Below are 23,075 nucleotides of genomic sequence, written 5' to 3'. Positions count from 1 at the left end.
ACATGTAAATATAATTAATTCTATTGATCTTTTGACCTACAATATCGCGTCAGACTAGTGATAAAAGGATTCTGGTTATATATAAAAACCACGGTTGAGAATCATGGTACATTTATTGAGCTAAATGTAAAAAACACGAGTCAGGTTCCTGGATCAATTGTCGTCGATGCCATTCCATTTTAGTTACACATTAGTGTTATGTTAGTAAAATCCGTACTTTTAAATATATTTTCTAAAAGTATTAGAAGTAAATCCTTATATAATCATATGGACTATGTTATTTTGAAAAATTTTATACGATTGAAGATTAATCATTTTTGTCAGCTTTTTCAAAACTTTTTAATAATTTAAAATAGGCACTTATTCAAATATTTAAGATAAAATGCTACTGATTCGTTTATTTATTCCCTGATAAATCAGTTTGTTTTAAATTGTTTCCCAGAGACTCTGTAGTATTAAATAAATTGTGCACCATACATGTATGTAGATGTTATAAGATGTATGTGATTAACTCAACTTGGAGCATGCAACTAAACAATTAAATGTTTTTCGTTGTTTATTATGGCACGTGCTGTCAGGACTTAAATTGTAGCATAAGAGTTTTAATCCGATTTTTCTTAATCCAAACTCCAAAATCGCATGTATACCCACATATCTCAATTATTTACTTTTTTAATTAAGAAATGTATCTTTATCATATAAAATTATAAATTTTAAAATATATCTGTTTATGAAAGAATATAGAATTGTTCTAATATATTTATATAATTACAATTTATGTGTCAATACTTCGTACAGGACATACATCCAAGATACAAAATTTTGCCCTGCACACAGGGCAAGTACATTTGGAAGACAACCATATTTCTGGTGTATTCTCATTTTGCTTGGACGCAAACCTATGTTCAACAAAAATGTTTGGAAGTTAAAAGTTAATTTGGTTATAACAAAAAAAAGTCATTACTTTAAGAAATAACTCGAAAAAACAAACCATTTTGCCATACATTCAATACACCACATTGGCCGACAATGGCAAGTTGTACATTCATCATTACTTGGTCCATCAGTAATATTTCCACAATATTTATTTAGCTTAACATTAGATTTTACTTGCATACAACCCATACACTGCTCTAATTCCTATTTAATAAAATATAGTAATAAATAGGATGCATCATTAAATATTGAAATATTTGTTACCATTGCAGTTTCATAAATAGGGTTTTCTGATGCTTGTTCTTTAAAGACATCAATAAATCTATCCAACAATGTTCTATGAAAAGGAACATCTTGTAAAATGACAATTTGCTGTTGTACTTTGTCTTGAAAATCTTTGAAGGCAAATGTACTTATTCTTATATCAAAATATTCTGCTCTTTCCCTGGTAGGTTTTACCTAGATTATCATTTTTCTTTTTATTCGATAAACAATAATATATATTTAAATTAATAAATAAATGATACCTCAATATTAATAAACTGGATTTCGCCCCTAAATGAAGGAGACAGGGCATGAGAATCACTTCTGCTTACTATTAAAGCAGTATCGTTGTGTTGTGCAATGTACAGTTTATAAGAAGTTATTTTAATTATCCAATTATCTGTTACAATAACTCTAGTGATGCTATTTGTATCAATTATGATTTTATCTATTCTAAAATAAGTTCATTTATTATTGTCAACGTAATCCATTAAATTTATATGAATTTATACGAATTATTGTATCAAATTATGAACCTTTTGTATTCTACATCAATTTGAGATGCAACAGACTTCCAATTAGCATTATTATCAGTATAAATTAAAAGATTTTGTATTATCGGATGCATCTTCCAATCATTCTTAGACCATTTAAAAATTCTATATAAGACATATGCCGGTCCTGCTATTGTAACAATGACAACAGTTAACCATAGAGGACTTTGATAGAACAATTGTATTTTGTTTGCATCAATATGATCAAATAATATCAAACCTAAAATATATCCTAAAAATAAAATTAATATGGTACTATAGGTTTTAATCTGATTTGTTTAATTTATTTGTATTATTTAAAAATTAATTAATTTTACCAAATGGCAATATGGAATGTATGAATAACGTAAAAACACTCCTCTTAATATGATAATTTATAAAAGATTCAGTTTCACTACCCAACCAACTTGCAAATAATGATTTTATTGTTAGACCAGCAGAAACAAATTCCACTGGTGGATAAATAATGCAACCGGATATTAAACAATAAATTAACGTATAAAATAAGTAAGCGGACATCTTTTACTAAAAAGTTTATAATATTAGTTTAGACAACACTTAAGTCACAAAATGTAAAAGGTTAATACAACTTCACTTAAATTAGATTCTTTTATTTTTTCTAACAAAATAATCATAACAATAATAATAATAATTATTGTAATAATAATGAATATCACCTTGTCAAACATTCAAAATTATAGTTCCCTACAAAATAGTAAAAAAGTTCATTTTAAATTTAACCAATCAGCTATGAGGATGTTATAACATATCAATATACAATAGTGTTATTTGGAAAGCATCCAATGACTTTAGAGTTTGAGAATTTGAGGTTCAGTTGAGTAGAATAGTTTGGTGTATGACATTTGTGTGTACGAAAGATTAATTACAATTATTGAAATACTGTTTACTCATTTTAATTGTATGTATTTTTAATAATAATTACAAAGATTGTTTTTCAAAATGAAGGAAGAAAGAAATGTGGACACAATGTAAAAGGCACGATTGAATTGTTGGCCTAAGTGCCGTAAGTGCTCTTAATGCCGTAAGTGATACCGTTTTTTTCTATTATCTTATTTATTTATTTCATTATTATTTTATTACTTTTTAATGTTTCATCGACCATAGCGTTCTGTAATGTGTACAAATAAATTATAAATACAATAAACATATTCATTTTTATTTTATATCGTATGTATACATTTGTATATTGTTTTATTTTCTTCTTTATTGTTATTAAATACCAATGAATATTTTAAATGAAGATAACGCGAGGAGTATATATTTTTATGTATATTTTCTTTGTATAATTCTTATTTTTAAGTGTTAATTAATCTGAAATTTTTTTATACAGAAAAAGGCTAACTTTTGACAAACATGAAAGGTGTCTTTTCTCTTTTAATTTTGGTCCAAATAAGTGGGATTATAAGTCATCCCTGTCCAGAACAATGCATGTGCAAACTTATTGGTGCACAAGCAGAAGGGTTACGTGTTAAGTGTGAAGGACATATACAAGAGATTAAAGAAATCAATATCGATGAAGTCAGTGTAGAATTAGTACAATTGTAAATATCACTTCAAATATTAAATAGCTAAATAAAATGTTGAAATGTATTTTTAAACACAATTTATTTATAAAACACTTTCTTACAGGGATCTATGTAAAAATGAAATTCTTAGTATAGAGGCTAATATTTTTAAGAATTTAACAAATCTGAAACGTTTGGATTTATCTGAGAATAAAATTTCTTCCATAGATGAGGATTGTTTTAACGGCTTGGAAAATTTAGAAAAATTGTAAGAGAATGTTATTAGATTATCATGTATTTAGTATCAACTTGAAGAAAAGTTCTATATTTATTTATCTTTTTTTAGGGATTTGAGTAAAAATCAAATTTCTACGATAGATACCTATGCCTTTAAACAATTGTCTAATCTAAGAAGACTGTAAGTTAAGTATACGTGAAAAGATATCTTCATGAGCGCTTCCTTTGTCTTATATTTTATTTACTTATTTTTTTCTTTTCTTTTTTACCAGCGATTTATCGGGAAATCAAATAAATACGGTGATGCCATCTTTATTTAATAATTTGCTGAATTTAGATCGCTTGTAAGTGGAATTTTGCATTGTTTTTCTCATGTATTATCACTTTGCTTATGCTGCTTCTGCTAAGCACTATTACATAAATTATATTTTATAATTCTATTTAGTATGCAATCATATCTATGAATACATGAGTGCATGCGTGTACTACTATAAGTTCGTTACTAAACAATATAATGTTTCAGAAAATTAAGTGGAAATAGTCTAACGACTTTGAAAGAAGGCACATTTCATAGATTAAAGTTACTGAAACAATTGTAAGTAAAAGAAAATTTTTGTGTATTGGTCATTTAAAGGTTTAGTTTTCTAATTTAATAGAATTATTTTTCAATTACAGAGACCTATCCAATAATCCGTGGAAATGTGATTGTGAACTTTATTGGTTTCGTTATTGGCTTCACAATACCTCTATCAGATTAAGGTAAAGTTTCATATAAAATAAAATATATTACAATTTGTGTCTCATATTATTTTTGCCACATCTTTATTAATATTAATTTGTATTTACTGTGTTTTAGTCCACCTGCTAAATGTGCATCACCGGTAAATATCAAAGGGCAGCTTATTAAAAAATTTAGATTATTAGAAAATTTTCATTGCCAATGGGCCTCACCGTCTGTTGAATTACGACCAATTCAAAACCAAGTAGTATTTGCTGGAGATTCGATAACTTTAAAGTGTAGAGCACCCAGCATTATAGATGATAAAAATGCAAGATTAAATTGGTTATGGTATCCTAATACAACTACTGAAATTTTTGATCTTGATGTATACAAAGACCCACAAAGTAGTTTGCCTAATATTAAGATCGAAAATAGATATCTTTCTGACAGTGGTATTGTTGACAGGTAATGTCATTTATTAAATTTTATTCTTATGCACAATTTGTATTGTTTCCGAATTATTATATAATTCTTACTTTCTTTTTATTTAGTTCTCTTAGTATTATTCCAGTAAAGGATGAACACAATGGACAATGGAATTGTTTTTTAACTTCTATGAATGGAAATAGATCTAAAGAAATTAGCGTAATAGTTATATCTGAACAAACTCGTTACTGTCCTTTAGCAGGTATTAAATATATATTTTATTTTCTTTATTTATATCACATGTAAAATATTAATAGTAAACCTTTATTTCAGTTACTAGAAATAATAAAGGAATGTATACATGGCCTAGAACAGTAGTAGGGTGGAAAGCAGAATTGCCTTGCGAAGGTAATCTCTTATCGAATTTAATGCAAGTATCTTTGAGGGCAACATATCATTGCAATGCAACTGGATTTTGGGAAAACTTAAACACAGACATGTGTCCATTTGTATCACACACTACCAAAGTTTTGGAACAATTTTCTAAAGTAAACCTATCTCTTACATTAGGCAACTTATTAGAGACAGCTAAACGTTTTAAAAATTACACCAGCGAAGGTGTTAAATTGACTGATCCTATAGAAATTAATTTTATTACATTAACAATAGAAAATTATTTAAGTTTTTTGAATGATGAGAAAGAACTGGGTAATATGCTTATTAATGTTGTTGAAGCATTATTGAATTTACCGAAAGAGATGTTAAAAACTGCCGAAATTAATTATAAATCATGCTCAAGATTAATTAAAGCTACAGAGACGATCACGGAATTCACTCCAACAATACAAATGCATAAAAAAAATATGGCGTTGGAAGAATTTAGAGTTAAACGGGATAGTTTTACTGGATTAATGTGTACTTGGTATACTAATCTTAATCCTACTAATGATTTAGATAAACGATCATTACATTGTACAACAAATAACAGAACAATTCCTGTCAATACAAAAGACAAAATAATTGAAGCTTCAATTCAATTACCAGCAACATTATTACAAAATGTACAAGATGCCATAGTATCTCATAAACTTATGATTTCAATGTACAATGATAATAGATTGTTTCCTAAAATTATAAATATTGACAATATGGACATTTCGACGTCTGTAATCGGCAGTAAATTGAGTAAGCAAATAGAACATTTTCTTGAAATACAATTATTCTTAATATTTAAATTATATATTTTCTTGATCAATAATTGATATCTCTATTATTATTTTCAGTCGGATTATCATTAAAGAATTTATCTGATCCAATTTATATTATGTTAAGAGCTCCTTTACATCATTATGTTGGTAAAAAACCAAAACCTGTAGTTTGGGACGAGACATTGAATGAATCTGGTGGATGGATTAGTGATGGATGCCAATTATCAAATTTATTCAATAATTTAATAGTATTCCAATGTAATAGATTAGGTTATTATGGACTTTTACAAGATGTTTCGTATCTTAGTCAGGATGGTTTTAGGTATTTATTAACTTTATTATAGTTTTTACTGTTATATATATAGAATTTTAACAACAGATGTTTTCAGTATAAATGGACCCAAATTTAAATACTCGAATCCTGCTATATATATTGGGACTTTCATTACAATAACATGTTTGCTAGTTACTTCAGTGACATATATTGTATGCTACTCTTCTATTAATATGCCAAAGAAAGTAAAACATTGCGTTATTAACACTTGGTTTGCTATGGCATTATTATCATTTCTGTATAGCATTGGTATTCAACAAACTGAAAATATTCAAATTTGTCAAAGCATTGGTCTTGTTTTACACTATCTATCACTGAGTTGTCTGTTATGGATGGCAACATCTGCTAGGTAAGTATATTTGATTCAAACATTTTTTAATTGGCTATTTACATTTTAAAGAATAAAAATTAATTATGCTTCATCCACAGTAATATGTATAAAAAATTGTCAAAATCTGACATTGACATTATATCGGATGATGAGCCACCAGATCAACCTATACCTAAACCACTATTAGGTCTTTATTTGGTTGGCTGGGGTATAGCTTTAATAATCTGTGGTATATCTGGTGCAATTAATCTACGGGAATATGCTGGATATTCGTATTGCTTTCTTACGAATGGAGCTGCGCTTGCTGCATTATTTATACCAGCTGGAATTTTAATTGTCTATATAATCATTTTACACTTGTTAATTAGATGTGCTATTCGAAATGTAGATACAAATGCTCAATTATCTGAGAGTACTCAGGCTACAGAAAATATGGATTTAGAGTTACTTGAGCCAAATATAAGTCCAGTCGACAGAAATAGCGCACACAGTACGCAAACAGTTTCCTCGGATATCGAAGATTCGGAACATTCACAAATTGCACAATTAAACGGCCTGACATTGACTTTAATACTATATTTAATATCTTGGTTTAGTGCTGCTGCAGTAACTAGAAAACCTTTCAACTCTTATATTCCTTTTGTAGAAATTATATTTGCTATTGTTTATGCAATTTCTACTAGTTCACTTGGTATATTTATATTTTTATTTTACGGAATTGCACGTAACGATGTACGATCACAATGGTTGAAAATGCGTTGTTGGCTTCAAAGGAAAAAAAATCGTTGTTGTAGAACACGAAGTGTATCGGATGCAAATCCTGTTATTCCAACTCAACAACCATTAGTACAGAATATCGTAGCGCCTCTTTCTAATTCCCAAGCTACACAAGTGACTTCTGATACAAACTCTGTGAGCTCTTCAAGACAGACTGCAAACAGATCTCATACATGTAATACTTCAAAAATTACAGACCTTGTAAGTAATCAAGATCCTGCAATTATTGCAGCAAAGAAGGTACCCAATATAAATTTATTGGTATTGCATCGTCAACAATATCGATCAAACAACTCTGTAACTACCTATACAGAACAGGGAGCAACATGTGTTGAAATGTTTTACAATCCACACCAAAGTGGAGTAGCAAGGAAATTTTTTAAAAAACAACGGCGACATACAAAACACAATAATCTTGGTCCTAGAAAGCAAGGCGATGGCGGTGGCACAAGCGATGGTGGTAGTTGCATTTCTATACCACGACCTGCTGTGAAAGTGGAAAGTAATATTGAACGAAGTATTTTAAGTAGTAGTGCTAAAGTAAATAATACAAATATACATGTAGAATTGAAAGCAATTAGTGATACAAAAAACGTAAATATTCTCTCTGATAGTGGTGGTAGTATCTCTGAAGAAAGAAATGTTCCAATGCGTTTTGTCATTGGACAAGATAATCTTGTACGAAATGTAAAAAAGATAAATAATGATTGCACAATGCAAGAAGAATTTACAAGAAATAATGCATTACCGGATTCTCCAAGAAGAAATTCGTGTCAAAGATTATATTCTAAATCTGTAACTGTTCATGAATCTGATCCAGAGATGAAAACTGATGAAGAGAGATACTTAAAGAGTGTTTCACAACAATGTAGTTTAGAGTATAGTTCTGAAATAGATTCTACTACACAAATGACAAGCGAAAGAAGCGATCAGAATTTACCAGATATCTGTGAAACAGCAGAAATGCTAGACACAGGAAGATGTTCCAAAATGAATGATAGTGCTCTAGAAATAAAAACTAAGCCAAGTACGAGGTGGTTATTTCAGTCTATGAGTATGCATAATCTTCCATTAAATCATACCAAACTATTTAAAAAGAATCATCGCAGTTCATTAAATGATATTACAACTAAGAATTGTGAATATTCTAAACAATCTTTCACAAATTTAACAAATACAAGTAGTTGTAATCTCTTCGATATAGTTCCTGAATCAAAAAAATTAAATAGTAAATCAGAACAATCTTTGACTGAAATAAATAGTTTTATCAGTGATAATGCATTTGCGTTAGTAAATGTAGAACCATCAGTTTCTAATGATGTAGTTAATATGGTTGATACTTCCAATTGTAGTGATGAATGTGACTTCCATTTACTTCAAGAATTGCATCTATCAAATTTAGAACAAAATAATAGTACATACGATTTAACAAAAAATATTGAATCCAATTTTTATTGTCTAACAGATATTGCTTCTTCTGAAAATTTATGTACGATGACTCCTAATTTTGAATCTGTAAGTGAAACAGAAAATATACCAACTAACACGATTTTTGAAAATGTACAAGAACATATAGCAACTGATTTATATGTAGATGCTTCAGTAAATCATTTATCTATAGTAAAAAAAGAAACAAGTGTATAATGTTATAAGAATTTTTATGTGTATATTGTGAACAGCATATTTATTATTGTCTTTTCATTTTTAATTATATAAAAAAAAATTGCCGAATATTTTGCTTTTTATATTTTTTAAATAATTTAAGATAAAAAATAACAGCTTATCATATTAACACTTCATTCTTGATTACCATTACTATGTAAATGTGCCAAAGCTGTTGCATTATTTGTATACACATTATTTACTGTAAAATGTATTTATTTCATGAACGTGTGTACATAATTAAGAAGACTGTCTTCACAATTATGATATTATTACTATTATATAACTCTTTTTTGTATATGTTTTAATATATGATTTTTTGTTTTTAACGAAGACAGAGTTTTTATTTTTTATTTCATGTGTTTATTGAGTAATAATCTTAATAAAGAAAATAGTGTTGTATGTATTACAAAACTATCTTTTATATATTAATTTTTTATTTATAACATTTGTTATTTTATATATTTACAAATATAAAATATCTAAGAAATATTACCAACTATATTTTACAAGATAGAAATTATTAACAAAATAATTATTACATAATACTATGCATATATATATATGTATGTATANACGGAGACCGGCACGGCTATAAAACAAAAAGATTACGCAAACGTTTACGTTTTAATAATTAACGTTCGTATATATTCGTTTATATATTATTTATATTATTAAAAAAAATTTTCTATCAAATTAATTTATATAATTAACTTTTGACAATAAACAATTTTATGTTGAATTTAACCAATCTCTTGGATTTTTAAGTACTTCCGTAAGTTTTGCTTCTTTCGAATTTGGATTAGGTTCATGCATATATTCCCATTTAGCACTCAAAGGTAAAGACATTAAAATGCTTTCATATCGAGCACCAGGAGTATACAATCCAAATTTGGTACCGCGATCATATATCAAATTAAATTCTACATATCTTCCTCTACGTAACAATTGCCATTGTCTTTCGGCATATCCATAGCCATCATTTTTATGCTTTTTAATCAGTGGGATATAAGATGGTATAACTGCTTCTGCACATGATTTTACAAAAAGAAATGCTTCATTCTGACTTGGTGTGTCCAAATCATCAAAAAATATTCCTCCTATACCACGACGTTCTCCTCTGTGATTAATATAAAAATAATCATCGCACCATTTTTTGAACTTTGCATAATATGATAGATTATGCTTGTCGCAAGCTTTTTTTAAAGTTCCATGAAAATGTTTAGCATCATTCTCATTCAAATAATAAGGTGTAAGATCTGTTCCACCTCCAAACCACCACTGAATAGAACCATCTTTATTTTTAATTTCAAAATATCGATAATTAAAATGTATAGTAGGAACCATGGGATTACGTGGGTGAATAACAGCGCTTACGCCAGCTGCAAAAAAAGGTAAAGATCCTTCATCTATTTGTTTTCCTCTTGCTCTCATTTGTTGTATTGCTCCTGGCGGTAATAAACCAGATACTACTGAAATATTAACTCCAGCCTTCTCAAATACAGTTCCATCTTGCAAAACGCAAGTGATACCACCACCTCCTTCTGCTCTAGTCCAACGATCTACTGTGAAATGGGAATCGTTTTCTTCTAAAGATTCTAATTGTTTGCAGAAATCAGCTTGTATTTTTAAAATTAAAAGTTCCATCTTTGTTTTCATGTCATCTGGATTTTCTTCTAGTTTATCAATGGAAGTAATAGGTTGTGCCATAAAATTTTGCATATTTAATGTTGTTTGTGCTGCAATAACTTTACTATTAGATACATTGTATAATACAACTCCAGTTGTAACACCTGCTCCAAGAAATGTTGAAATAATTCCTTTACGGTGTGATCCAATTAAACGATGAGAGAAAATTTCATAAAATTTATTCCAATTTTTCAATATTGTTCTAGCAGACATGGTTTTATTTTAATGAAACAAAACTGTAAAAAAAAGGTCATATAAAAGTGTGTATTATATATAATACAAAACATGTAATATTTATACATATAAAAATGCAATGTTGTTAATAAATTAACAATTTATGTTATAAAGTGTAGATTTATAAATAATTAAATATTAATATACTTATATTATGTTATAATTGGGAAATCAAAATTACTAAAAAAGTACTGTTCTCGTTTATATCTTCAAAATATTGACAACAGTTTTGATAAAATAAACAATTCGATATTTACTAATATTGGTTAGATCGTGAATTTTATAAAAAAAAGTTAACATTATAAAAAGAAACTCTTACATTTTATAATATACTCAGTTTTAAAATATAACAATATTTCATTGGATATTTTTTATAAGATTATATTGCATAGTTCTAACACACAGAAATCATTTAGAATGTATTTTTGTACAAGATGTATTTCTTTTACCCATACATAAGTGCGCTGTCATACTGAGTGTAATCTCGACGTTATCTTAATTGGAAGTTTAAAGTTGCAAATGAATTTTTGAATATTAATTTATGGTATTATATTTGAATGAAATTTAATAATTATAAATAAATATTTTACATGAATTATATATTGTTTATTAACTATTTATTAATATATTATTAGAGACTTTTAGATATGATGTAAATTGATGGAAGAGAAATTATTTAATACTTTTATTCATATTACGAGAATTTTATTAATATATATTTAATATAAATATTCGATTGATAATATAATTATAAGTACAAGATCTATCTAAAATATAAAATTATTATATAGGTTATCTATCCACCGTGTTTACGAATGCACAGTATTTTAATATTATTTTGAATTATTTAAAGAACAAGATGAATTTTACAAAAAGTTTACGTCAATTTATTGAAATTAGAAGATTTTGTACGCAGGTGTGTATTTTATAATTCTTTTAATTTTACATAATTTAAAACAAATTGTAAGTAACGTTGTATTGTATTTAATATCGTTAAATACAATTGTTATATAGTGTAACATGCACATTTTATTTTGAAATTACTTTTTTGTATTTTAAAAAATTCATATCTTTTAAAAGACGAATGATTTTCTTACAGTATCAAAAGTTAACAAAAAAGAATTTTGAATTAACAAAATTAGGTATGCCAGAACCAGAATATAATATAAAATTTTTATGCGATCCTTTAAATCGTGATTACATTGCTAATAATGTAAAAAAACGAAAGGGAGTTGGTGACATAGACAAGGTCCTTGAACTATTCAAGCAAATAGAAAAACGTGACATATTTTTAAATGAATTAAGTAAAATACCAAACGATACATATTCATCTGTATTTGAATATGGAGATAAACCACATGTATTGAAAGTATGCGGATCTAAGCATGAATTTAATGTCAAGCCTAAAGAATTTTCTTACTTAGCTAAAAAGTTAAAACTTATGAGATCACAAGGATTAGGACCTATAATGGGAAGTCGATGTTATATATTTCAAGGTGAATTGGCTGAATTGGAAAATGCTCTTATACGGTATACACTAAGAAAATTAATTAAACATGGATTTCAACTTGTATCCGTACCGGACATCATACCAACTGAAATTATAAAAAGATGTGGCTTATTAGCGGATGGTCCAAGAACGCTTGTATATAATTTAAGTAAAAATTATGGAGATGATTATAGCTTATCAGGAACAGCTGAAATGTCATTAGCTGCTAAGTTGATCAATTCGAAATTTTCTTATAAAGATTTACCATTAAAAATGACAGCTATTAGTAGATGTTACAGAGCTGAAATATCAAGCACATCGAATGAAAAAGGAATATACAGGTAAAACACAACATATACTACTTTAACAATCGATTAAGAACCAATTATGAATTTTTACTTTCTTCGTTTATTCAGGGTTCATCAATTTACTAAAGTTGAAATGTTTGTTTGCTCCGAACAAAACAAATCTTCAGAAGTATTTCAATATTTACTAGATATACAGGAAGATTTATTCTCTTCTCTAGGATTACATTTTAAAATACTTGATATGCCGGCTCATGAGTTAGGTGCTCCTGCTTATAGGTAGTTTAAATTTTTATTTAGAAATGAACAAAATTCTGTTTTTTTTTTATTATTGTATAAAATTGATAAATTCAATAAAACTTTGTATGTTTTTTAAATAGAAAAGTAGATATGGATGCTTGGATGCCTGGAAGGAAATTATTTGGTGAATTATCAAGCTGCAGTAATTGTACAGATTATCAGTCGCGCAGATTGAATATAAAATATCAATCACATAATGGTGAAATTCTTCATGTTCATACATTAAATGGTACTGCTTGTGCAATACCTCGCATGATGATTGCATTATGTGAAACTCATCAAACCGAACATGGGCGTATTAAAATTCCGGAACCATTGGTACCGTTTATGGACGGTAAAACATTAATACGAAAGCAACCAATTGCATTGACAAGCATTTACAATTAAAATTTGTAAAAAGATATATTGTTATAATTTATGTTATAATTATGAAATGTAAGAATCTATGAAAAATACAACAAAATTGATATTTTATAGATTATTTGTTTATTTGTATATAAAATAATAAAATTAAATGTTATAAATAATTTTATCATGTCACTAATCTGTCAACTCTACATTTTGTAGGAAAATAGGATTCACTAAAACTTCAAGTCTTAAACACATCACCTGATAGTATATTTTCTATAAACTAATACAATATTATCATACAAAGAGAGAAAGATGGGATTCCGAAAATTGTACGTACACAGGGATAAAGATTTTTTTTTTCATAATTTCTTTGTTATTCCGTATATATTTTGTGGTGGAGTTATAAAAATGTAACACAAAATATTTTTTCTTAAAGTAATACAATTCAGAGACATTGTAAATTTACAATTGTCATCTTCCACGCTAATTGGTAGTCAATATTATTATTATTATTATTATTATTATTATTGTTATTTTCTTTTTTTTCCTTATTTTTTTTAACAATTTAAACATCTTTTTGCATCTGTCTAATCTGTAGTGTGTCTGATTTCTCTTATTGTTGCTCGTCCTTTCAATACTTTATGCAGTATTAATAATTTCATCATTTATTTAAAATGTCTCAAGTATTTTGGACAGAATGCAATTTACTTATTGGCAATGATGTTTATTTTTTTTCTGAAATCAAATAGATCAATTAAATATGAGAAATCTTCGATTTTTCCTGAAATCATTAGAAATTATTGATTATATTTACATCTGTAATTTAATCCTCTTCTCCTGATTCTGATTCTTCTTCGGCATTTTGTAACCACTCTACAAATTTTTTCATTTGGTCCAAAAAGAGCATTTTTCCTTTAACAGAGTGTCCCTCCTTGTACCACTTCAGAATAACTTCTTCTGATATTACGTCAGCTAAAATATAAATAAAAAAGAAATTGTTTAAAAGATAGATTATAAATACGTTTAAGAAATCATCAAAAGAAATAATATTATTCTCATATATAAATATACTTTTGTAAAAGAGTAAAACAATCTTCTGGAAGACTTTCATAAAGCACATGTTTTCGTAACAGAACTCTTGAACTTTAAGAAGAAGAGCAAGCTCAGATTTGGCAGTGCACGTAAAAGCATCAAATAATGGAGTATAAATTTTCAAATGTTTTACTGCTTGTTCAGCTACCAGTTCTTCCTTTTTATTCCATTCTGCTTGAGTCATTACAACGCTCCAAATCTGAAAAAATTTAAATATAATAAAAAATAAAGAAGATATAAAACAAAATTAAAATATCAAATGTCATAATTACCAATCCAATAACTTCATGCTCAGGAATACCACTTTTTTGTGCCATTTCTTTGACATCTAATATTATATCCTTCATAGGTCTTTTGTTACCTAAATCATCTATAAGTGATTGTTGCAAATCCCTTTTTGCTTCTTGACTTGCTTGAGCTTTATGGAGTTTTACTATGTCAGCTAAACCAACAGCTTCAAAAATAGATCTAAAGTATTCTTCTGTTCGTTTATTTGGTGGCACGAATTCCATTAACCTATTTATTGAAATATAATATTTTAATCAAGTTAAAGAGAGATATATCGTTTCGTTAATAATTATTACATTTTCTTTTCATTTAAAAATGCATTAAAGTAAGCATAATGAATATTTTTGATAGAAATGATAGTTAATCAAGTTTTACTATACCTTCCTTCAATTCCACCTTTCTTGAGCGCAGTCATTAAACTAGATAGACCCTTTTCTTGTTTCCAAGTCACAAAGACTTCTAATAAAAAGTCTAATGCTAAATTGTCCTTAACCAAGTGTTCATTAATAAGAACAGAAAGAACAATGGGTGGTACAGATCCATTAGAGATCCATAATGCTGTCATTCTTGCTAACTTGATTCTGTTTTTAGGTGAAAATCCTTTCATAAAAACTAGTACTTTTTTCATTTCTTCCTCAAACATTTTTTCCAAGTACTTGTAACGCCGCATGAGCTTGATAAAGACCTATTAACATGACAACAATGTACGATATTTTATCTGCATATTATACACAGAAAATATTGTAACACATTATATGTTATTACCTGTTCAAAATTTCGCATTGATTCCATATCCTCTGCTTGTTCGAAAACACAGGCAGTTGTTTTAACCGGCTTGTCGCCATCTAGAGCAATAGAACCCCCTGGTACGAGGAGGCCACCAGCTATTAGGATGTCAAATAAGGCCTCTCCGTATCGACGATAGTCTAGCTTGGAGCCAGCTGAATCTAAATACTTGGAAATAGCTTCTAAATCGTTACCAGTTTTCTCCAGGCCAAGTAAAATTGCATCCCGAAAACCCGTTGGATCATACTTTTCTCTTTCATCTGTTCAATGTAAACAAATGTTTTAAATGATACAACAATGATATAGATTTATTTTACTTTGATAAGTACCCAGCAATCGGTTAAAAATTTTATCAAATAATATTTTCTTTTTTTCTTATATAAAAATTATTCAATGGCAAATATTGTTTGTGTTTCATATAAAAAATATATTATTTTATTTTACCTCTTTTTCTGGTCTTTATGCGCTGACCAGATAGTATCGGTTTTTCTATTTTTTGACTCATACAATACCCTTCTGAAATAATAAACAACAATAACAATAATAATATTAATCGAAGATATAGATTTCTTTTAGAAGAAACAAATTTAAATACTATCAAAACTTAAATTTAATTGACGAAATATTTTTTTAATCAATCCATCTTATTTTAATTCTACTTGCTTTAATAAAGAGAAAAAGAAGTATAGAAAAATTGTTTTTCCATATATATATATATATGTATATATATGGATAAAATATATATATATATATATATATCTGGATATTCCATATACATATATATATATAAATACAATTTAACGTGTTTATCTTACTATAATTGAGTATTATCTTTTTTTTTGACAAGAAATTAAATGATACTAGAGACAAGTAAAGACATTGTTACACGAGTTGTTAGAAGTCAGAAACGACGCTCTAATGATTGGTATAACTGTAATATGTAACTTTCAAGTTATTATTATTAGTAGGTTTCAAGAAACTTGTATATATTAACGATTTTAATTCCTCCTTACTTAATTTATGAAAAAATTGAGAGTATGACGATAACATTTACTAATAATGGAAATATAATATAGCACGTATAATAAAAGTTTTAGATTATTACAAGTCTGAGGTTAAGGTTGCGCAGCAGATCACGATGGCCGAAATCTCTGAAAATCTTTTAACCTTTTTTCTTACATACGTATCGTACGACGAATATACGATAAACCTTAAATAAAAATAATTTATATATTTTGCTTACGTTAATGCACGTACAACTGTAGAACCACTCTTTTACAGGCGTTAAAGTGATACGAAATGCTTCAAGGAGGACTCTGGACACTCGAGGTCAGCGAAACCAAAGAGAATTAGTCAGAGAAGAAGCTACAGTTAGCAAATTACAGATGAGCAAACAATATTTACAAATTTACCATCACCCATCTTCTACGCCATCTGCAGTCTTTAAAAGAAGAAATACGATCAGAAATGGGGTGTAAGTCTTTCCAAGAAAACGATACTGATTGGTGAGATTTAAAAGTTCATAGAAAATCGATATTCAAACGATATTCAATACTCTCTGTGCGACGATTAATCGATTATTATTCATATTGCCTAATATTGTAAAAATGTGTCATTGACGTATGATATAAATTTGTGATCAGTTTGGCCTCGATAAATCTATTGTAAGTTCTATTTAAAATCTAATGAAAGTAGAAGAAATTTGCAATTAATTCATTTATTTCAAACTTTCAGAAAAAAAAAAAACAACATTTATTTCAAGGTTTAACATGATTTAAAAAGAAAATGATAGATTGTTTTAGAAAATATTTGTAGAAATTTTATCTACGTTAGTTGGATTTTGAAAAGTTTTGAGCTTAATGCTGAAACAATTATTTTGTCAGCCAAACTGACAAAAAGAAAAAGAAAAGTTTATTTTTTGTATGTGCTAAGGTTCAAAACTTTTCAATCCACTCTACGTATTAAGCAATGAAACATAACATTGAATAAAAAATACAAGTATTACTTTTGTTTAAAAGAATAGCATTGATCTGAAATGTTAAATATTTATGTAGATATGTTATCGTGAAAGATCGAAATTGGAGAATCTCAAGATTCACATGGTCGCTTGTCAACACATCAAATACGAATATTTGGGTTTATTCTTATACATTAACATTTTGGACATACACCAAACGACCATGTGAATTTTAACATTCTCCAATTTCGGTCTTTCACAATAACATATATATATAATTAAAATTAAACTATGTTGCACAACATTTTTATAATTTAGAAGAGCGATTACCCTTTTTAGGTAAATCAACACAAGGCTTAAATCGTGGGTATAAATGTTGGGTATTCTTAAATGTTACAATATCATCAATTTTTGTTACTTGGGTAGTAGGCAAATCATTTAAAGATTCAATTTTATTCTCTTCGCTATTTTTTGTTTCTAATCCTGCACCTCCATTTGCCATAGAAATTACATGAACGCTAAACTTACTTCGTTTTTCATTGAAACAAAGATCCTGCGAACATAGATTATGAAATCGTTAATAATAGATGATTTTTTTTTAAATAATTATAAATACCTTGAAAAATGTTAATAATTGTTCTTTCGTTATAGTCCTTAAATATGGAATTTCAATATCTAAGCGAGCAAAATTATACTGTTGCGTTGATATTTCCATCCAAAACTCTTGACTCAAAGAATTCAACCTTTTAGGCTTTTCTAAACGATGATCAGCTAACGATTCCTTATGTGCATTGAATTCTTCATCTGACATGTTTGTTATAACATTCTATATTCCAGTAAAAACAAGCAAGTTTAAAAATATTATTGAAGAATTAGATGAAATAATTGAGAGAAATAATAGATGGAAAATAGTATCATCATCTTAGCTTACCAACATGGTTTTCATGAATTCGTCGATTCTTGTTTCTACAAATTTGGGATGTTTTGTACTTTGAACGATAACTCTCATTCCCTGTACACCATTTGATCTTCTTACGCCAGCAAATACAATATATCCTAGCTGTTCTTTAGTTCTTAAAATATTGAAACATGGTTCTTGAATGATTTGTCCCAAAAGTTCAATCAACATGTTCGACTCTGTTGTTTGCACACCACTCTGGTAATATATTTCAGTACAAGAACTTTTGTGGTATTTATTTTCTACTTCAAATAAAAAGTGACACCCTACAAATAAAATAAAGCATAATGAAATTAATATTGTCATTTAATCAGAAATGATTTATTGCATATTACCATCTTCTAATTTAACTTCACGTTTGACTAACAATTGCCTCGGTGAAAGTATTACCATATATGGCAAATTATTTCCAAAGTTTGATTCAACTATGCGAACCAAATCAATGGCTTCTGACCTCGTAAGATTACCATCAACAAGACACTCTACGTGTATATTATTTAAAAAATATTGTAAGAACGTGCTTAATTGTTTAATTGTTATGTCTGAGGAAAAAAAAATATATATATATATAATAGACAATAAATTAAGATATATCAATACATAGAATTAATGGCAAATTTATAATAAAATAATTGATAAATATGCACTTACGAGAACTTGCTTCTAATAATTCATCTTTCATCCATGTTTGCTCAACTAATAAAGCAGCAAGGTAATACACTGCATGTTGATACGGCTGCTCAGTGTTAAAATTTTTTAATTCTCGAATATACTAAAATTAAAATATTACATTAAACATATTGTGCGATTAATGTTGTTACAATAATTACTATTATACATACATTTTCTTTCAAAATTTCAAATCGTTCTGGTGCAAATTTGAAATTGACCATACTATTTATGATCTTGGTTAACAGGACACTTAGTTTGTGGTCATAGCCTTCAATTGAGAGCTGAGGACATAGTAATATAACTCTGATTAAGAATATATTATTATGTGATGATATGTAACTAATAATATACTAATAAGAAATTAGATTGTTATGTGTGAATATAAGTATTTTTAAATAATATATTTTTAATAAAATTGAAATATTAAATAAATTAGCTTACTTCAACTCCGTATTTACTGTTGTTTATTTCCCATGTTAGACCAGTTAATTGAGCGTCGTATGCATACTCAGCCAAAGAATCACGAATCAAACGAACGTACATTAAACACGAGTTGTAATTAACTGGATCTAAGTATACGATTGGACTGTGATTGAACATAAAAAGTTATATAAAAACGTCAATATGAATTTGTATAAGATAATATTATTTTGAGAAAATGTATATTATACCTTACAAAATTAAGCATAATATTAGCTTTTGGTACTAAATATTCGTCATCCTGTTTAAACCACACTCTTAATAATGGTGTATCCTCTATAATTACAGGATATTTGTTTGACTAAAAGTAAAAACGAATTATTATACAATAAAACATATATAATTATATTTACTTATGTGAAAAAAAAAGAAAAAATCAATATTATTTACATACATCGGCTGGTAATTCTTTTAGATCAAATATGCTTGGTATAAACTCATTTTTAGATGGTAATGCTAGATCTGAGTTGGGCGGACATTTTTGCCATCGTTCAATTAATTCTAATGATATTTTTTCTTTCTTAAATTTGGTTCCATACCATTTTTCTGATTGATTAGCCAAGTTTTTAAAGTGTTTTCCAACTACATGTACTCTAATATTTGTTGGTTTTAGATATTCCATTACATCAGTAATTAACTGAGGATCCCATTCTAAGAAAAGATGTTCTGCGGTTAAAACATCTTCCATATTATACAGATGTAATCCCTGTGCTATCAAACTCACATATGATTGTGGTGAAGATTGCTCTTTAAATCGAAAATTCATATTACCAATACTTTTATATTCCTAAAAATAAAGATATATCATATATAGTCAAGTTAGAAATGATATATATAAAATATAATATAAATAGAGATACTATACCTCATAAATCCATTGAATTGGTTTTTTTTCCTTAAGCATATTAATATATTGAAATGTTAGCATGATAATATCATCAATGTGATCAATACCTTCTACAGTTAAATCAGCAGAAATTTGAAAAAAGCTAAAACCTTTAGGAGATGGTGATCTACCTGCTACTAAAGAATTGCACCAATTATATGCTTTAAGGGATGAAAGTAATGAACCTGCTCCTTCATGTCCCAATAAATGTGATATATAATGTGTTGGCTGAAAAATAAAAATAGATAAGAAAAATATGATCATAGGAATGCGAATGTATTCAAGTATTTTGATTACCGAAGCATTATAATGACTTCGCAAATCAGGAATAGGAAATATCATGTTTAAACTTCGTGTATCTTTTATCGGTACAATGTACCATATATTTGCAAGATCTTCTTCGGCAAAAGGTTGTTCAGACCACACTGGTATTTCTATTTCTTTGTTTTTTACTTCAGAAAACAGATTCACAACTATCCTTTCAAGTTCCTCTAAGCTCTCTAATTAATAAATTTAAAATTATATTCATATTTTAAAAAATATGTAACTTTATATTTTTATTATGGCAGAGCTAGGCTTGTAGTTGTATTACTGTATAGATAACTTGTTTTATAATTAAATGTATATTAAGTATAGCAGTAGCGCGGAGTGTATATGAAGTATATTAGTGTAACAATCGATATTTTGATGCTTTAATTATATATCGTTAATAATCAAATAGTCTAATTCTAAGAAATAATATTATATCATATTTACATACCTTTTCCAAGAATACATAAAGACATAATATTGGCAGAATAATACTTGTTATGAAACTCAAGTAATTTTTCTCTAACATTTATACCTTTCTTTTTTGGTATAGTATCTAATGTTTCTTTATTACCAGTACCAAATTTAGAGTATGGATGGTTAGGCTTAGCTGATGATTTTTCTACTTGACGAATGCGCCATATATCATTATTTATATTTTTTTCGTGTTCAGAATTGATTGCATTAATTTCTAATTCTGTCATCGATTCAGTAAATAATGGTTTCGAAAAGAATTGTGCGAAACGATCTAATGCATCTTTTAATTTATCTGGAGTAACACTAAAATAATAAATAGTACGGTCCATACAAGTAACAGCGTTACTGGTACCACCATTTTGAGATAGGAACATATTATATTCATTTTCTTGAGGATATTTTTCCGTTCCCAAAAATAACATATGCTCACAAAAATGAGCTAGGCCTGGTAAATCTTCAGGATCGCTCATGTAACCTTCAAATAAAAACAAAAATATATTATACATACAAATAATGAATTCATACAAATAATGAATTCATACAAATAATGAATTCATACAAATTATGATCATTACCAATATGAACATCCATAGCTGCAGCACTTCTATCAGTCGTTGGATCACTTACTAATACTACTTTCATATGATTAGACAATAATAAACCTCTATATAATTTTTTATCATTTGGTGATTTGGTAATTTCATATCGTTTTTCAATATAATCATCAATTAACACATTTGACATACTTGATAATGATGGAGCTTTATTTTCTGGTAAATTAGCTCTAAAAATATTATAAAATATAGTCTCAAATTTTAAACAAATACAGCAAAAAAGAGTATAATATTATATATTACTATACTTATGCATATTATGTTGATATAATAGAATTAATAAATGATTTTATTATATATGAAATTTTTTTCTTACTCAGAAACACTAATTTCCAGTGGCAAAGTCTCTTCATTTTCAGTTAAATCCTCATGAGATAACATTATTACAATTATTATTTGAAAGTAGAATATTAAAAGCAAACAGTTGTTTAAGAATTATATTAATTATTTAAAATGATCGCAATTAAAGAATGTATAAATAAATGACCGTGCAAAGTAATCGTTTTTTTATTTAGATAATTTTATTTAAATAACAACAAATTTGAATAATTGACAATATGCATTAAAACGATTGATAATTTTTATTTTAATACTATTTATATAATCAATTAATTAAAAAATTCTTCTTAAACATGCTCTTAACATTCACTCAAAAATATTAACATGAATAATAATAATAAAGAGAACACGAAAGCATTTATGAAATATGAAATAACTTAATGATCACTCATATGGGTTATATGTGAATGACGTAGTGATATAGAGAGAAAATGCATGTATGCATGTATGTGTATGTATATATGTATGTGTGAATGTACGTGTGGTATCGTACCTGAAGAATAAAGATTGAGAAGGTACATGAAGTACACGACATTTAATTAAACGTGTCAAAAACATTATATAAATTTTATTTCAAATTTTATAAAGAAAAATCTAAATGTGTTTTGATATATATATGTGATATATATATATCTCATGATAGTAAATACGTGAAGTAAGTCGCAATAATCACTCTTAATTTCTAATCTATCGAATATTTTTTCTCGGGTTTAATTCATTTTATATATATATATATAAATTTTTAAATTTATTGTTCTTCTCTCTTTTATAGAATTTAAATAATAATTATCATTTCATCTTTTTTGATGATTGTTTATTTATAAGGATTTATTATAATATAAAATATTATATTAGTTTATCCAATAATTCCAT

General features: G+C 27.3%; 6 protein-coding genes across 8 annotated transcripts; 2 read left to right on the top strand and 4 right to left on the bottom strand.

Moving 5' to 3' along the window:
- Window positions 1-94: 94 nt before the first annotated feature.
- LOC106786377 (E3 ubiquitin-protein ligase TM129) lies at window positions 95-2,394 on the bottom strand. Its single transcript, XM_014747678.1, has 6 exons — window positions 2,072-2,394; window positions 1,737-1,986; window positions 1,464-1,653; window positions 1,201-1,395; window positions 992-1,140; window positions 95-899 (listed from the first exon to the last, which is right to left on the bottom strand). The coding sequence occupies exons 1-6, from the start codon at window positions 2,271-2,273 to the stop codon at window positions 776-778; spliced, it is 1,110 nt and encodes a 369-aa protein (XP_014603164.1). The 5' UTR covers window positions 2,274-2,394; the 3' UTR covers window positions 95-775.
- A 163-nt stretch (window positions 2,395-2,557) lies between these two features.
- On the top strand, window positions 2,558-9,021 carry LOC106786395 (adhesion G protein-coupled receptor A3). Of its 2 annotated transcripts, XM_014747727.1 has the most exons (13): window positions 2,558-2,796; window positions 3,106-3,316; window positions 3,405-3,548; window positions 3,627-3,698; window positions 3,790-3,861; window positions 4,041-4,112; window positions 4,193-4,276; window positions 4,374-4,703; window positions 4,790-4,926; window positions 4,998-5,849; window positions 5,948-6,194; window positions 6,262-6,555; window positions 6,636-9,021. In XM_014747727.1, the coding sequence occupies exons 2-13, from the start codon at window positions 3,129-3,131 to the stop codon at window positions 8,956-8,958; spliced, it is 4,815 nt and encodes a 1,604-aa protein (XP_014603213.1). In that variant the 5' UTR covers window positions 2,558-2,796; window positions 3,106-3,128; the 3' UTR covers window positions 8,959-9,021. The 2 variants fall into 2 exon arrangements, with proteins under 2 accessions (XP_014603213.1, XP_014603214.1); XM_014747728.1 differs by lacking the exon at window positions 3,790-3,861.
- A 640-nt stretch (window positions 9,022-9,661) lies between these two features.
- On the bottom strand, window positions 9,662-10,895 carry LOC106786387 (oxygen-dependent coproporphyrinogen-III oxidase). The gene has a single exon (XM_014747702.1). The coding sequence runs from the start codon at window positions 10,876-10,878 to the stop codon at window positions 9,709-9,711; it is 1,170 nt and encodes a 389-aa protein (XP_014603188.1). The 5' UTR covers window positions 10,879-10,895; the 3' UTR covers window positions 9,662-9,708.
- Window positions 10,896-11,229: 334 nt separating this feature from the next.
- On the top strand, window positions 11,230-13,831 carry LOC106786385 (serine--tRNA ligase, mitochondrial). Its single transcript, XM_014747699.1, has 6 exons — window positions 11,230-11,443; window positions 11,691-11,815; window positions 11,999-12,729; window positions 12,805-12,972; window positions 13,074-13,428; window positions 13,561-13,831. Exons 2-5 carry the CDS (start codon window positions 11,759-11,761, stop codon window positions 13,378-13,380), a joined length of 1,263 nt encoding a protein of 420 aa, XP_014603185.1. The 5' UTR covers window positions 11,230-11,443; window positions 11,691-11,758; the 3' UTR covers window positions 13,381-13,428; window positions 13,561-13,831.
- Window positions 13,832-14,158: 327 nt separating this feature from the next.
- Window positions 14,159-16,890, bottom strand: LOC106786386 (protein krasavietz). The gene is made up of 7 exons (XM_014747701.1): window positions 16,754-16,890; window positions 15,955-16,026; window positions 15,490-15,770; window positions 15,105-15,409; window positions 14,709-14,952; window positions 14,416-14,635; window positions 14,159-14,316 (listed from the first exon to the last, which is right to left on the bottom strand). Exons 2-7 carry the CDS (start codon window positions 16,013-16,015, stop codon window positions 14,168-14,170), a joined length of 1,260 nt encoding a protein of 419 aa, XP_014603187.1. The 5' UTR covers window positions 16,016-16,026; window positions 16,754-16,890; the 3' UTR covers window positions 14,159-14,167.
- A 517-nt stretch (window positions 16,891-17,407) lies between these two features.
- Window positions 17,408-22,787, bottom strand: LOC106786397 (insulin-degrading enzyme). 2 transcript variants are annotated; one of them, XM_014747732.1, is made up of 14 exons: window positions 22,696-22,787; window positions 21,825-22,033; window positions 21,224-21,724; window positions 20,761-20,963; window positions 20,443-20,691; window positions 19,972-20,364; window positions 19,769-19,878; window positions 19,539-19,683; window positions 19,268-19,378; window positions 19,077-19,197; window positions 18,761-18,967; window positions 18,399-18,691; window positions 18,084-18,293; window positions 17,408-18,020 (listed from the first exon to the last, which is right to left on the bottom strand). In XM_014747732.1, exons 1-14 carry the CDS (start codon window positions 22,758-22,760, stop codon window positions 17,775-17,777), a joined length of 3,063 nt encoding a protein of 1,020 aa, XP_014603218.1. In that variant the 5' UTR covers window positions 22,761-22,787; the 3' UTR covers window positions 17,408-17,774. The 2 variants fall into 2 exon arrangements, with proteins under 2 accessions (XP_014603218.1, XP_014603217.1); XM_014747731.1 differs by lacking the exon at window positions 22,696-22,787 and adding an exon at window positions 22,180-22,366.
- Window positions 22,788-23,075: the final 288 nt, after the last annotated feature.

The sequence above is a fragment of the Polistes canadensis genome, unplaced genomic scaffold (assembly GCF_001313835.1).
Source record: "Polistes canadensis isolate GaletaPanama2010 unplaced genomic scaffold, ASM131383v1 scaffold_72, whole genome shotgun sequence".
Classification (NCBI taxonomy): domain Eukaryota; kingdom Metazoa; phylum Arthropoda; class Insecta; order Hymenoptera; family Vespidae; genus Polistes; species Polistes canadensis.
Note: the sequence above shows the minus strand (reverse complement) of the source record. Positions and strands in the feature narration are given on the sequence as shown.